This window comes from Prionailurus bengalensis (assembly GCF_016509475.1).
Source record: "Prionailurus bengalensis isolate Pbe53 chromosome B2 unlocalized genomic scaffold, Fcat_Pben_1.1_paternal_pri B2_random_Un_scaffold_46, whole genome shotgun sequence".
Taxonomy (NCBI): domain Eukaryota; kingdom Metazoa; phylum Chordata; class Mammalia; order Carnivora; family Felidae; genus Prionailurus; species Prionailurus bengalensis.
The window spans coordinates 711,798-725,645 of NW_025091153.1; the positions used below are offsets into that span (position 1 = coordinate 711,798).

Consider the following 13,848-nt stretch of genomic DNA (forward strand, 5'->3'; position numbering starts at 1 on the left):
CCTCTCGGTAGCGCTCATTCCCACCCCGGCGGGGGTGTGTGACGGAAGTCGCCTCCACTTCCGCCCGCTTTGGGGCGGGGCTTACCCCCAGGATTCTCGTTGCACTTCCGGTCTGCCCTGCAGCTGCTTGGGCTCCAAGATGATGGAGACGGAGCGACTTGGTGAGGGGGAGGGGGTGGAAAGAACGAGTGTTAAGGGGGGGTGGCCCTTGACCTTTGACCTCTGACCTTCCCTCTGTAGTGCTGCCTCCTCCAGATCCCTTGGATCTGCCCCTTCGGCCTGTGGAGCTGGGATGCACAGGGCACTGGGAGCTGCTGAATGTGCCTGGGGCTCCAGAGAGCACAGTGAGTGACTTTTGACCCTAACCTTTGACCCACTTTGAGCTTAAAACCTCCTCCACCATCCTTACTGTCGGACCCTAGCATAACCTCATTCTCCTGTCTCTGGATTCCTGTCATCTGGGCCTGCCTTGTGCTGGACAGACCCCAGCCCAGTGGATTGTGCTTCCAAATGTGTTTTTTCTTTTTGGAGTCACCTGTCTCCAAGCACCAGGGCACTTTGTTGGTGGCTAGGCTTTGAGGCCCTGACTCTCATCCTTAGTCCTGGGCCCCCTTTTCCTAAAACTAGTGGTTCTCAAATTTAAGTGTACATCATAATTAGTGGGGATGGGGGATTTTTAAAAATACAAATTCTTAAGCGCAGCCCCAGAGATTGTGGAATGATTGTATTTCATGTTGTATCGTACTGTTTTAGTAACCACTGCTCCAGGTAAATCAGTAGCAGGTAGTTTGCCGTGTAAAGCAAGATAATCTTTGGAAAACATTGCTTCAGCTTGATAGTCCTAGTTGTTCTAGAATGTCTACCATTTCTGGTTTCAACACAAATCACATCACTTTCTTTTTTGTCTATGTCTTCTGTTCTCTCCTTACCTAATGCCTTTCGTCTTGTCCTTTACCAGCTTCCCCACGGCCTCCCTCCCTGTGCCCCCGATCTGCAGCAGGAAACAGAGCAGTTGTTTTTATCATCTCCAGCCTGGTTGCCTCTGCATGGTGTGGAGCACTCAGCCCGGTGAGGGGTCTGGAGGGGCCTGGACTAGGGAGATGGCCCCTGAAGGAAACTGGGAGAGGAGAGAGAAAGAAGACCTGAAAAGTGTTTTCATTTTCTGCAGAAAATGGCAGAGGAAGATGGATCCCTGGTCCCTCCTGGCCACACTGGGGGCCCCTGTCCCCTCAGACCTTCAGGCCCAAAGACACCCAACCACAGGCCAGATACTGGGCTACAAAGAGGTAAGAGGTCAGGGGCCGTAAGAAGCAGAGTTGGGAAAGGGTCCGAGGCAAGCTCAGCCTCACGGGGGCTGTGGTCTCTTGCCTCAGGTCCTGCTGGAGAATACAAACCTATCGGCCACCACCTCCTTGTCTCTTCGCCGGCCCCCAGGGCCCGTCTCCCAGTCCCTGTGGGGGAATCCAACACAATACCCTTTCTGGCCAGGTGACTTGTGGAAAATGGGGTGGTAGGAGAGGGTGCCCTCAGTCTCCAGGAAAGGGTTCCCCACCCATCTCGTATCACCCCCACCCCATGAATCCCTGTTTGTGTACCCTCTCCCCAGGTGGAATGGATGAGCCTACCATAACAGATCTGAGCACTCGGGAGGAGGCTGAGGAAGAGATAGACTTTGAGAAAGGTGAGGCGGTGCCAGGATGGACCCTTGGGAGTAGGGCTGTGAGTCAGCCCTGAGGAAGAGGGGCCCAAGCCTATCAGTGGGCCACTGTTAGTCCTCTGTGCCCTTGAGAAAATTAGGGAAAGGCACCCTTGTCATAACAGTCTTTACTGTCATCTGTTGGAAAGATGGCAAAGAACCCCATTTTCAATGTCTCTGCTGTGAATGGCATCCTGTAGCATTAGGTATCGTATGACTTGTATGACTCTGTGCACTAATGCTGATTCTCTTTGTCCTTGTTTTTCAGATCTTCTTACTGTCCCACCTGGCTTCAAGAAAGGTGTGGACTTTGCACCGAAGGGTGAGTTTTAGTTTTGAGGTGGAGTGTAGGAGTGATGGCCTTCTCCAGTGGAACAGAGATGGACATGACCAGGTTTCACTTTTTGCCTTTGCTCCTCAGATCACCCGGCTCCAGCTCCCGGCTTGCTCAGCCTCAGCCGTTTGCTGGAACCTCTGGATTTGGGGGGGGGCGATGAGGATGAGAGTGAGACAGTGGGCCAGCCAGGAATTCCCAGAGGAGACACTGTTTCAGCACCCCCCTGCAGTGCTTCCCTGGCCCGAGCAAGCAGCTTGGAGGACCTAGTGTTGAAGGTTGGTGGTTTTGGGCAGTTGAGGCAGGAAAGAAGAGGCCTTACTGGGGGGCTGGGGGTGGGGGTGGGGCGGCTGGCTTGGTTGGGTCTAAGAGGAAAACCGGAGCATCTTTGGGGAGGAGTGGTAACAGAGAGCTCTCTGACTGTATCTTTATCACCTCTACCCCTGGCTTTTCCAGGAAGCATCCACAGCTGAATCCCCCCCAGAGCCCCCCAAACCCCTGCCTCAGGAGCAGTGGGCTATTCCTGTGGATGTCACCTCCCCTGTTGGTGATTTCTACCGCCTCATTCCCCAGCCTGCTTTCCAGGTAGTGTGGCCCAGTCCTCACGTGCTCCCCTACCTCCTCCCCGCTGCTCCCTTCATCTCCTCTCCCCACAGAGGCCAGATATCTTCTAGCTTAGTCTTGGGCCTCACTCCCAGCCTTGCTTCGCTCTGGCATGCCAGAGCCACCTTGCATGCCCCTAGAACTGGAGGCAGGAGGGCCCCTTTCCTTTTTCCGGCCTGGCCCCCATCTATTTTTCTCTCCCACAGTGGGCATTTGAGCCGGATGTGTTTCAGAAACAGGCCATCTTGCACTTGGAGCGGCATGACTCTGTCTTTGTAGCAGCTCACACATCTGCGGGGAAGACGGTTGTGGCTGAATATGCCATTGCCCTTGCCCAGAAACACATGACACGGTATAAGTCCCTTCCCCAGCCTCTTCCTTCACCAGCTGGCCCTGTGTTCTCCTGCACCCTTTCTAAGTGTCATCTCTTCCCCACCGCTACCTCATCCTTCAGATGGGAGGTTTGGGGAAAGACTGAGATAGGGCCAGGAGTGGAGTGGGAAGGTGTGGCGGGGAGAGCAGTTAGAAGACCTGCGTGGGGTGCCTGGATAGCTCAGTTGGGTAAGCATCCAACTTGGGCTCAGGTTATGATCTCATGGTTCGTGGGTTTGAGCCCCACATCGGGCTGACAGTGCAGAGCCTGTTTGGGATTCTCTGTCTCCCTCTCTCTCTCTGTCCCTCCCCTGTTCGCACTCTGTCTCCCTCAAAGATAAATAAATAAATGTTTAAAAAAAAAAAAAAAAAAAAAAGAGACCTGGGTCAGCTTAGGAAGAGTTTTTGTGGGGTCGTGTCATGAAGGAGAATGTGAGGCCAGTTCAGGGGGGGAAGGGAGGCACCTGGGTTCTGGCATGCTTCTGTGGGGGCTTGGGGTGGAAGGGCAGTGCTGACCAGGAGGTGGTGCTGACTTCATGCCCTCTTCCCAGCACCATCTACACTTCGCCCATCAAGGCCCTGAGCAACCAGAAGTTCCGAGACTTTCGAAACACTTTCGGAGATGTGGGGCTGCTCACTGGGGACGTACAGCTGCACCCGGAGGCCTCCTGCCTCATTATGACGACAGAGATCCTTCGGTGAGAGATAGGCACTTAACACGGGTGGATTTTTGGTCAGGAAGGTTAGGCTGCTCTGGACAGCACGTTGACTGAGAACAGGGTGGAGACAGGAGTCACTGGGGAATCAGCCTTTGGCCTCTTCTCCCCAGCTCCATGCTGTACAGCGGTTCAGATGTCATCCGGGACCTAGAGTGGGTCATCTTTGATGAGGTTCACTACATCAACGATGCTGAGGTAAGAGGCCTGGGGGCCCCACACCCCAGTAGTCCTCTCCTGTGGGTCTAGATCGCACATCCTGGTGCGCACACCTTTGTGGACCTTAACTGCCTTCTTTGCCCTCAAATGTAACCCTGGGCGCTTCCCCAGGGGCAGAAGGGCAGTCCCCTCTGAGCTGACAGTGACCGGTCTTCTCTCTCTGCCCAGCGTGGGGTTGTGTGGGAGGAAGTGCTTATCATGCTCCCTGACCATGTCTCCATCATCCTTCTGAGTGCTACCGTCCCCAATGCCCTTGAGTTCGCTGACTGGATCGGGTGAGATGCGTGCCCTGGGATGCTTGGATGAAGGGGGCTGCAGCATTCCTTGGTTAGGGGTGGGGTGAAGACTGCCACCGCAAGGAGAGTGTCTTGGGGGTGGAGAGGAGGGAGGGTTGGGGCTGGGGCACGTGTCTGACTCAGGCGACTGCAGGACCCCACTTGGACCCAGATCATTTTGTGTCTTGGGAGATGGGATGATGGGGCCACCTTCCAGTCTGGCTCTCAGAAAAAACTGGGTGAAGCTTGGGGTGCCTGGGTGGTTCAGTCGGTTAAGCGTCTGACTTTGGCTCAGGTCATAATCTCATGGTTTGTGGATTGATCCCCATGTCGGGCTCTGTGCTGACAGCTCAGAGCCTGGAGCCTGCTTCAGATTCTGTGTCTCCCTCTGTCTCTGGCTCTCCCTTGCTCCTGCTCTGTCTCACTCTCTCTTTCAAAAATAAACAAACATTAAAAAAAACTAAAAAAAAAAAAAAAAAAAAGACTGGGTGAAGCTGGAGGGGGAAGGTGGTGGGGATGTGGGTTACTTCTCGCACTCTTGCCACTGACCTGCTCATTTCTACCCATTCAGGCGACTGAAACGGCGCCAGATCTATGTGATCAGCACTGTTGCCCGTCCCGTACCCCTGGAGCATTATCTCTTCACGGGGAACAGCCCCAAGACCCAGGGGGAGCTCTTTCTGTTGCTGGACTCCCGAGGTGCCTTCCACACAAAAGGGTAAGCTGGTGATGGGGCAGAGTCAGGGCTGAGTCCGCCGGGTGTGACTGTGATCAGTGACCCTCCCTGTGCGCCAGGTACTATGCAGCTGTGGAGGCCAAGAAGGAGCGGATGAGCAAACATGCCCAGACCTTTGGGGCCAAACAGCCCACGCATCAGGGGGGGCCTGCACAGGTGAGAACCGGTAGGCTTTGTGCCTGCTGCCCCCTGTTTCTCCATTCTTCCCTCATTCCCCAGAGGTTTGGACTTGAGCTTTGAGTACCATCTGACTTGATACTGCTTTACCTCCCCTCCCCTCACTTTGGCCCCGACTGGTTCAGGGACTCAACCTTTGCCGCTTTCTGCCCCCTTCCCCAGGACCGCGGTGTGTACCTATCCCTCCTGGCCTCCCTCCGCACCCGTGCGCAGCTGCCTGTGGTCGTGTTCACCTTCTCGCGGGGTCGCTGTGATGAGCAAGCCTCGGGCCTCACCTCCCTGGACCTCACCACAAGTTCAGAGAAGAGTGAAATTCACCTCTTCCTGCAGCGCTGCCTTGCTCGCCTCCGTGGCTCTGACCGCCAGCTGCCCCAGGTGTGGATGGGGGTCTTGAAGACTGCTGGGGATAGGATTCTCCACCACCCTATCCCTGATCATGGACCTTGGCTCCCTGCAGGTCCTGCACATGTCTGAGCTCCTGCACCGTGGCCTGGGTGTGCACCACAGTGGCATCCTGCCCATTCTTAAGGAGATCGTGGAGATGCTTTTCAGTCGAGGCCTGGTCAAGGTACACACACTGGTAAAAGAGGGACTCTTCAGAGCACTCGTTGCTCCCTTATGGGTTGCCCAGAGGGTGGAGGGGCAGGGCTCAGATAGGACCGTGCGGTGGTTAAGAGCTTGGGCTCTAGGTCCAGATTGCCTGGGTGTGCATCCCGGCTTCTCTACTTACTCACCGTGTGACCCCAGGCAGATTACTTAACCGTCCCGAACTTTAGCTTTGCTATCTTAAAATGGAGATGCACAGAATAGGTACAGGTGGTATTCAGAAGGGAAACCCAAAAAGTTAGCAAGCATACAAAAAGTTACTAGTCATCAGAAAAATGCAAATTAAAATAGTCATGAGAAATGACGTTATAGCTACTAGACTGGTAAAATTTAGGAAACTGGCTGAGGCCAAGTGTTGCCAAAGATGTAGGAGACAGGGGATTATGGGAACTCTTATATAGGTGTAGCCTGTCTGGAGTGCACCCTGGCATTCATGAGGCAAAAATATGTACAATGTACTCTTTGATCCTAAATTCCATGTCTGGATATATACTGTGAAGAAGTTCTCACCCTAGTCTCTGAGGGAACATGTCCTCTCTCCTTTGTTGGCTGTAATCTTGTGGTAGGGTGCTGGCGGTACCAAGGTACCCTTCACTGGGAGAGCAGGGAGGTCACTGTATGAGATGCATGCCACGGTGCTCTGCAGGAGCTGGAAACAATGGATTAGGTATAACCACAGGAATGGGGATGGTCATTGAAAACACTATGTGGAGAAATTAGCTAATTAATTAATTAATTAATTATTTTTGTTTAGAGTGTAGTTGACACACAATGTTTCATTAGTTTCAGGTGTACAACATGGTAATTCATTGTCTGTTTATAAAATAAACATAAGTTTATGTTTTATGCTGTATTCACCACAGTTGTAGCTGCCGTCTGTCACCATACACCGCTACCAGGATATAATTGACTGTATTCCTTATGCTGTGCGTTTTATGCCTGTGACTTACTCATTCCTTGACTGGAAGCCTGTATCTCCCACTTTCCTTCACCCATTTTGTCCATTTCTTCTGGCAATCATCAGTTTGTTCTCTATATTTATAGGTCTGATTCTGCTGTTTGTTTCTTTATTCATTTGTTTTGTTTTTTAGATTCCACATGAGTGAGATCATATGGTATTTGTCTTCTTCACTCTTATTTCACTTAGCATACATTCTGCCCTATTTGTCTGTCCATGTTGTCACACATGGCAAGATCTCATCCTTTTTTATGGTTACATAATACTCTAACATACACACTGCATCTTCCTTATCCATTCACGTATTGATGAATACTTGGGTTGCTTCCATATCTTAGCTATTGTAAATAATGCTGAAATAAACATAGGGGTATATATATCTTTTTGAATTAGGGTATAATGGCCTTTAACACAAGTCATGAATTATATGCACCCAAAACAAGATACAATCTGGAAGAATACATTCACACAAAAAGATACTCTAAATACATTGGGATGATTGACGGTGGGGAGATGGGAATTGGATATGGGGGTTATAAGAAAAGAACTAGGTAGCCAGATAGACAAAGTGAAAATGATAGTACTTGCTCTATAGTTTTGCTCTGAGAGTTATTAAATGAGATCCTGTGAGTTAACTGGGACCATGCCTGGTGCCTACTCAGCCTTGGCTACAGAGTAAGGTACACTTGGCCAGGGCTGGGTGTCTGTGTGGAGCCCCTTTACTGATCTTCTCCCATCCCAGGTCTTGTTTGCCACGGAGACCTTTGCCATGGGTGTTAATATGCCTGCTCGAACAGTGGTGTTTGACTCTATGCGGAAACACGATGGCTCCACCTTCCGGGATCTGCTACCTGGAGAGTATGTGCAGATGGCAGGTCGGGCAGGCCGGAGGGGCCTGGACCCCACTGGCACTGTCATCCTGCTCTGCAAGGGCCGTGTGCCTGAGATGGCAGACCTGCACCGCATGATGATGGTGAGTCAGGGCAGTATGAGGCTGAGCTGGGAGGGCCCCAGCTCTGGGGACCTGCTGGATTCTCTCTTCCAACCCTCTTCCCCTCTCTCTTCTTTCTACAGTTGACCCTTGAACAGTGTAGGGTTAGGGGGTACTGACCTCCTGCACAGTCAGATATCCACATACAACTTTTGGCTCCCGAAAAACTTTACTGCTAATAGCCTATACTGTTGGCTGGAAGCCTTACCAATAACAGACAGATGATGAACACCTATTCGTATATGTGTTATTTGCTGCATTCTTATAATAAAGCTAGCGATAAAACGTTGTGAAGAAAATTATAGGAGAGAGAAAATACTTAACAGAACTGGACAGTATTTATTGAAAAAAATACACGTGTAGGTAGACCCCTATTGTTCAAGGGTCAACTGTACTTTTTTCTTTTGCCTGGGAGAAACCAAGGTCAGAGCAAGCAAATCCAAGGATTAGACTGAATCTCACCCCTTGTGGTCTTTTGTCATTGTGAAGACAGAACTAGGTAAAACCTTTGAGGGTCTATTTATTTAGTTTTGTTCCCTTATTTCGCAGAGGAGGTGAGTAAGCAGTTTGTCTAGGGTCCCATGGTCACAGCATGGGGACTAGATCTGCTACGAGCAGAGCCAATCCCCAGAGGGCTGGCTGGGGGGCAGCAGGTCCCACGCCAATCTCACTGCTTCTCTGATGTGGCTCAGGGAAAGCCATCGCAGCTGCAATCTCAGTTCCGCCTCACATACACCATGATCCTGAACCTGCTGCGGGTGGACGCCCTCAGGGTGGAAGACATGATGAAGAGGAGCTTCTCCGAGTTTCCATCCCGCAAGGACAGCAAGGTGAGGAGGTTGGGATGACCAGTATACCCGGCAGCATGTTGGGACAAGGGAAGCCAGGCTGAGAGGTGGATATCTAGAGACCACCTAGAAGGTGGGATGAAGGTGGGGAGCGTGGCGTCCTGGGCCTGGAGACTCTCCTTTCATACCTTGCCACACTTCCACCCAGGCCCATGAACAGGCTCTAGCTGAAATGACCAAGAGACTAGGGACCTTAGAGGAACCCGATACGACTGGCCAACTGGTTGACCTGCCTGAGTATTACAGCTGGGGGGAGGAACTGACAGAGACCCGGAGCCTGATCCAGGTGAATGAGTGTTGTGGGGGTGATGGAGGAAGGGAGGAAGAGAATGCCACACACTGGGTGCTCCTGAACCTAGTCCCAACCTATTCTCAGTGTCCCTGTGATGCTTCCTTCATTATCCCTTTTGTGCATGTCCCCACTCTTCAGCGACGCATCATGGAGTCTGTGAATGGGCTGAAATCTCTCTCAGCAGGAAGGGTGGTGGTTGTGAAGAATCAGGAGTATCATAACACATTGGGTGTTATCCTGCAGGTGAGGGCAATGAAAATTTAGACCCCAGAGGGAGGGAGCCACATCTCCCATCTTCCTTACTTGGTGGGGGCAATTGTAGTCACAGCAGTGCACTCATTTTCCCCTCCTGCCCTCCTTTCTCTCCCATTGCCACCACTTCATGCCTACCTCCTTGTCCTCCCTGCCCCCACTACCCTCCTCCCTCCCCTCCTGAAGACTGTTCAGATTGACTTGGCTACCAGTCCAACCCAGAGATGGGCTCTGCAGTTGCTCTGTGGTCCCTGCCTGAGGGTGGGGACCTGGTCTCTATCTTTGATGTCCACTCCTCACATTGCCCTGGCCTGGCCTCCCCACCTACCCTAGGTCTCCTCAAATTCCACCAGCAGGGTGTTTACAACCCTGATCTTGTGTGATAAGCCTGTGTCTGAGGACCCACAGGAGAGGGCACCAGCCACCCCAGATGTGCCCTACCCAGATGACCTTGTGGGATTCAAGCTGTTCCTGCCTGAAGGTGAGCATGGGGCAGATGTCCGGGTTCCTGACAGCAGTGTAGGCAGGATGTTTGGGTCCACGGCAAGGGCTGACCCTGCTCTTCCCTTTTCACAGGGCCCTGTGACCACACAGTGGCCAAGCTCCAGCCAGGAGACATGGCTGCCATCACCACCAAGGTGCTCCGGGTGAATGGGGAGAAGATCTTGGAGGACTTCAGCAAGAGGCAGCAACCAAAATTCAAGTCAGAGATGACTGGGGAGATCCTTTTCCTGGGGAGGGGACCGTGTAATGGAGTGTAGGGAGGGGTGGTTGGGGTGTCTCCCCAGCCAGAGAAGACTTCTCTGGAAAGGAACACTTTGCCCTAGGTCTCAAGACCTTGCTCCTTCCTCAGGAAGGATCCTCCCATTGCGGCTGTGACCACTGCTGTCCAGGAACTGCTGCGTTTGGCTCAGGCCTACCCAGCGGGACCCCCTACCCTTGACCCTGTCAATGACCTGCAGCTCAAGGATGTGTCAGTGGTTGAGGGAGGGCTCCGGGCCCGGAAGCTGGAGGAGCTGATCTGGGGGGCTCAGTGTGTGCACAGTCCCCGTTTCTCTGCCCAGGTAGGGTCCTGCATGCCAGCTCCCAAGCTCAGAGGGGGAATTTTCCCTTCTGTTCTCCTCTAGACCAGCCACCCCATCTCTGCCCTTGTCCTCAGTGCCTTCCTGCCTTGGGGCAAGGGGAAGACTAACATGCTTCTGCTGCTGGCTTTCTGCAGTACCTGAAGCTGCAGGAGCGAATGCAGATACAGAAGGAGATGGAGCGACTACGTTTCCTGCTGTCAGATCAGTCACTGTTGCTGCTCCCAGAGTATCACCAGCGAGTAGAGGTGGGAGGGGCAGGGGTGGGGGCAGGGGGCTAGTGACAGAGAAGAGAACAGGCTCCCAACACCTACCATCTTTCTTCAGGTGCTCCGAACCCTGGGTTATGTAGACGAGGCAGGCACCGTGAAGCTGGCAGGGCGGGTGGCTTGTGCCATGAGCAGTCACGAGCTGCTTCTCACTGAGCTCATGTTTGACAACGCTCTGAGTGCCCTGCGGCCAGAAGAGATTGCAGCCCTGCTCTCTGGCCTGGTCTGCCAGAGCCCTGGGGACCCTGGGGACCAGCTCCCAAGCACCCTCAAACAGGTATGGGACACCCACCCCACTTTCTCTCCCTTGGCTGTGGCATTCCCAATCCCCACCCCCAAGTATTCCCCAGGTGAACCCTCCAGCCCTGTTAAGTGCCTCAAAGAGCTGGAATGGCTTCTTCCTTGATCTGGAGCTCCACACTCCTAAAGAAGGAAGGCAGGGTCTGAGCCTCTCCTTGGCCATCTGCAGGGAGTGGAACGTGTCCGGGCTGTGGCCAAGCGGATTGGTGAGGTCCAGGTGGCCTGTGGCCTGAACCAGACCGTGGAGGAATTTGTCGGGGAGCTGAATTTTGGGCTGGTAGAGGTGGTGTACGAGTGGGCCCGGGGCATGGTGAGTAACTGGGGCTTTGTGGCTGGCTGGCTAGGGGAGAGGCTACCCAGGCCTAACACACTCAGTCCTCACCCTGCTTCCCCCACAGCCCTTCTCTGAGTTGGCAGGGCTGTCAGGGACTCCTGAGGGCCTGGTGGTCCGTTGCATCCAGCGCTTGGCCGAGATGTGTCGCTCGCTGAGGGGGGCGGCCCGCCTGGTAGGAGAACCTGTGCTAGGTGCCAAGATGGAGACGGCAGCTACTTTGCTGCGGAGGGACATCGTCTTTGCGGCCAGCCTATACACTCAGTGAGTGGCCTGTGTAAAAATGTAGTAATAAAACAGCAAACCACCTGTGTGTACTTCAACTGTTGGGCAGGGACAACTCGGCACAAAAAACACAGCAGGAAGAACCACCTAGAAATAGGCTTTTATCTGTGCACACGGAGACAGGACCAGCCCCTCTGAAGTCTCAGTTCTTGGGGGAAGGCGTCTTGGGGGGTGATGGGAGGTCTTGTGTCACGGCTTCCACATACCACGTGGGCAGGAAGGCATAGGGTGCATCTTGATGTTTTGACACTGTGACTGGGCTGCCAGGCTCCCAGGAGAAGAGATAGACGAGCCTAGGGGGCACATGGAGTCACAAGTTGAGGACTGGAGGCAAACTTCTAGGACCCGGAGGGCAGGGACAGATGAATGCCTCACCTGGGGTCGTCCTGGACAACTGTGTTCTGGGCAAAGCTAAGGAAGGCGGCACAGAAATTCATGCACACGGAGGGATTCCAGCCATCACGGTCATTCTGCAGAGGGCCAAGGAGGAGGCAGAACACAGGCAGTGAAGGTGAGGCCAGAGAAGGGGCAAGGTGGACTGTGACCCGGGACACTGGACCTGTGGTCTTGGTGTGGGGGTATAGGTGGGAGCTGTAACACCACTGCCTTACCCTGACATACTCGAACATCTCCATAGTAGGAAAGGTCTTGAGGGAACAGATGAAACCCTCTGGGTTACGGAAGCCAGCAACAACATTTGGGATGCCCAGAAGGAATGACTGAGCCCACCATTTCAGAAGCTTGTGTCTGTCAGGAAAGGCAAGGGGTCAGTAGGACCCTTCCTCCACCGTCCAGCCTCTTCCCCCAAGTCCAATTTCCAGCTGTCTGTTCTAGGTTCTCACCCTGCCCACCCCCATCCTGAACCTGTAGAAGCTCCTCCATTGGCCAGGGCTGTGCATCTCTTTGGAGGTCTTGAGCTCCACATAGCAGGTGGGGGGCTGTGTGGATGGGGCCTGAAGGTCTATACAGTCTACCTCCCCTGAGAAGAGCAGAGGGTGGTTTCCCAGGCGGCTGCGTAGCACAGAGCAGAAGGCCACATTGGTGTTAACCTCCCCAGAGGGGTCCGGGGAGCTTCCAGGTTTGTCTGCACAAGGAGAAAAGCAGCAACAGGGGTGGGGGCTTTCAGTCTCTGGGGAAGGGGGAGGGGGCTACAGAGCAGGGGCAACTCTCACCTGCGCACATGTATTGCTCAAACTTGTACCCCATGTACATAAGCTCTCGGAGGAGGGGTGGCCGGGCAAGCCTCTGGGCCCGAGCTGCCGGCGTCTCTACCTCACTCAGGTACAGTGTCCCCTGGAAGCGGGAGGCCGCCAGCTGCCAGCCCTCCTGCCGCTCATACGGTGTCGTCAGCAATTTTGTCAGGTGCCCTCGCCATGTCACTATGGCCCCTGCCAGCCAGCCTGGACCCCTGAGAGGGAGGAGTTAGAAGCTGAAGGTCTGACACAAGGATTAACTCAGATGACTTCCCCAAAGAATATCCTAAATTCTTTCCAAAGACTGAACTCCAGTTTTCACTCTCCTAATTTTAGAGGGTAGGTGCAGGTCTCTAGATCTACTTGTGTGCTATGCTTTGCTCACCCCTCCAGCTGGCCTCGGTGATCCAGGAGCCAACGTAGCAGGTGATCCAGCCCCTCTCGGATCTCCTCGTCCCTGGGCTGGTATCGATCAGGGTATCCGTCTCTGAGGTCAAAGTTGGGGCCTTGACCATTGGTAGGGGGTGGGCTGTAGTAGCGCAAGGCTTGAGCATCTCCATGGTACTGGCGTTGTGCATCCAGGGAGAAGCAGCCCAGTTCGGAAGGGCGCCGGTAGAAAGGGAAGGGCCCAGAGTACAGGGCGGGGTCTGTGGGCATTGAGGGTGCTGGGCCGGGGAGTTTGTTCCGAGGCTCAGCTACCTCTATGTTTTCCCCTCTTCTCTTGGTCCCTCTGCGATCCATGAGGTCCTGAGAACTGGGGGGTTGGGAAGTTACCCTTTTACAAAGGAGGCCCGGAAAAGGGGGACTCTGGTTCAGGACTAAGCTGGCCTCCGGATGACCAGGCTCTGGTCCTGAAACAGAACCAAGGCTAGGTGCACATCCCACCTTTTCCCTTGACTTACACCCCCACCTCCAGATGCTCCAAACTCAGCTGAGGAAGGCTGCCTGGGCTTCAGATCGAGGATCTGGTTACCTCAGAGCCCGCCAACCTGGACCTCTACCTCTGTGGAGCTAAGACGTCACGGCAGGTGTGTCCAGAAGTCGGGGAGGTATGCAAGGATGGTTTCCGCACTCCTAGACGCAATCATTCGGCGACAGGGACGGGCAGACCCCTCGGGGGCGGGCAGGGGGTGCGCTTTACCCGGGGAGGCGGACCACGACCCGGCCGCCCGCAGCCAGCCGCGCCGCCCACGCGTTCCCGTCCCGGAGTGCCAGCGGAGGAAGCTAATCCGAGCAGGCGTGCGGCGGCCCTCCTCCTGGCTGGGCCGAGACGGCAAGTTGACCCCTTCCTCGTCCCACGTAGTCCTTCCACC

At 54.0% G+C, this 13,848-nt stretch overlaps 2 protein-coding genes across 5 annotated transcripts; one reads left to right on the forward strand and one right to left on the reverse strand.

Annotated features, from left to right (window-relative positions):
- Nucleotides 1-56: 56 nt before the first annotated feature.
- On the forward strand, nt 57-11,366 carry SKIV2L (Ski2 like RNA helicase). Of its 2 annotated transcripts, none has more exons than XM_043571847.1 (28): nt 57-161; nt 241-344; nt 959-1,068; nt 1,151-1,286; nt 1,374-1,488; nt 1,607-1,681; nt 1,965-2,018; nt 2,118-2,308; nt 2,487-2,615; nt 2,840-2,985; nt 3,557-3,703; nt 3,835-3,919; nt 4,109-4,215; nt 4,787-4,933; nt 5,011-5,107; nt 5,291-5,503; nt 5,586-5,696; nt 7,435-7,665; nt 8,376-8,513; nt 8,680-8,817; nt 8,962-9,066; nt 9,409-9,556; nt 9,652-9,778; nt 9,929-10,139; nt 10,295-10,405; nt 10,485-10,703; nt 10,896-11,036; nt 11,125-11,366. In XM_043571847.1, exons 1-28 carry the CDS (start codon nt 140-142, stop codon nt 11,323-11,325), a joined length of 3,759 nt encoding a protein of 1,252 aa, XP_043427782.1. In that variant the 5' UTR covers nt 57-139; the 3' UTR covers nt 11,326-11,366. The 2 variants fall into 2 exon arrangements, with proteins under 2 accessions (XP_043427782.1, XP_043427783.1); XM_043571848.1 differs by having other exon boundaries at nt 1,169-1,286.
- Nucleotides 11,367-11,423: 57 nt separating this feature from the next.
- Nucleotides 11,424-13,793, reverse strand: DXO (decapping exoribonuclease). Of its 3 annotated transcripts, none has more exons than XM_043571862.1 (7): nt 13,438-13,793; nt 12,921-13,289; nt 12,515-12,750; nt 12,207-12,426; nt 11,954-12,089; nt 11,718-11,812; nt 11,424-11,635 (listed from the first exon to the last, which is right to left on the reverse strand). In XM_043571862.1, the coding sequence occupies exons 2-7, from the start codon at nt 13,274-13,276 to the stop codon at nt 11,485-11,487; spliced, it is 1,194 nt and encodes a 397-aa protein (XP_043427797.1). In that variant the 5' UTR covers nt 13,277-13,289; nt 13,438-13,793; the 3' UTR covers nt 11,424-11,484. The 3 variants fall into 3 exon arrangements, with proteins under 3 accessions (XP_043427797.1, XP_043427799.1, XP_043427800.1); XM_043571864.1 differs by having other exon boundaries at nt 13,537-13,735; XM_043571865.1 differs by having other exon boundaries at nt 13,509-13,735.
- Nucleotides 13,794-13,848: the final 55 nt, after the last annotated feature.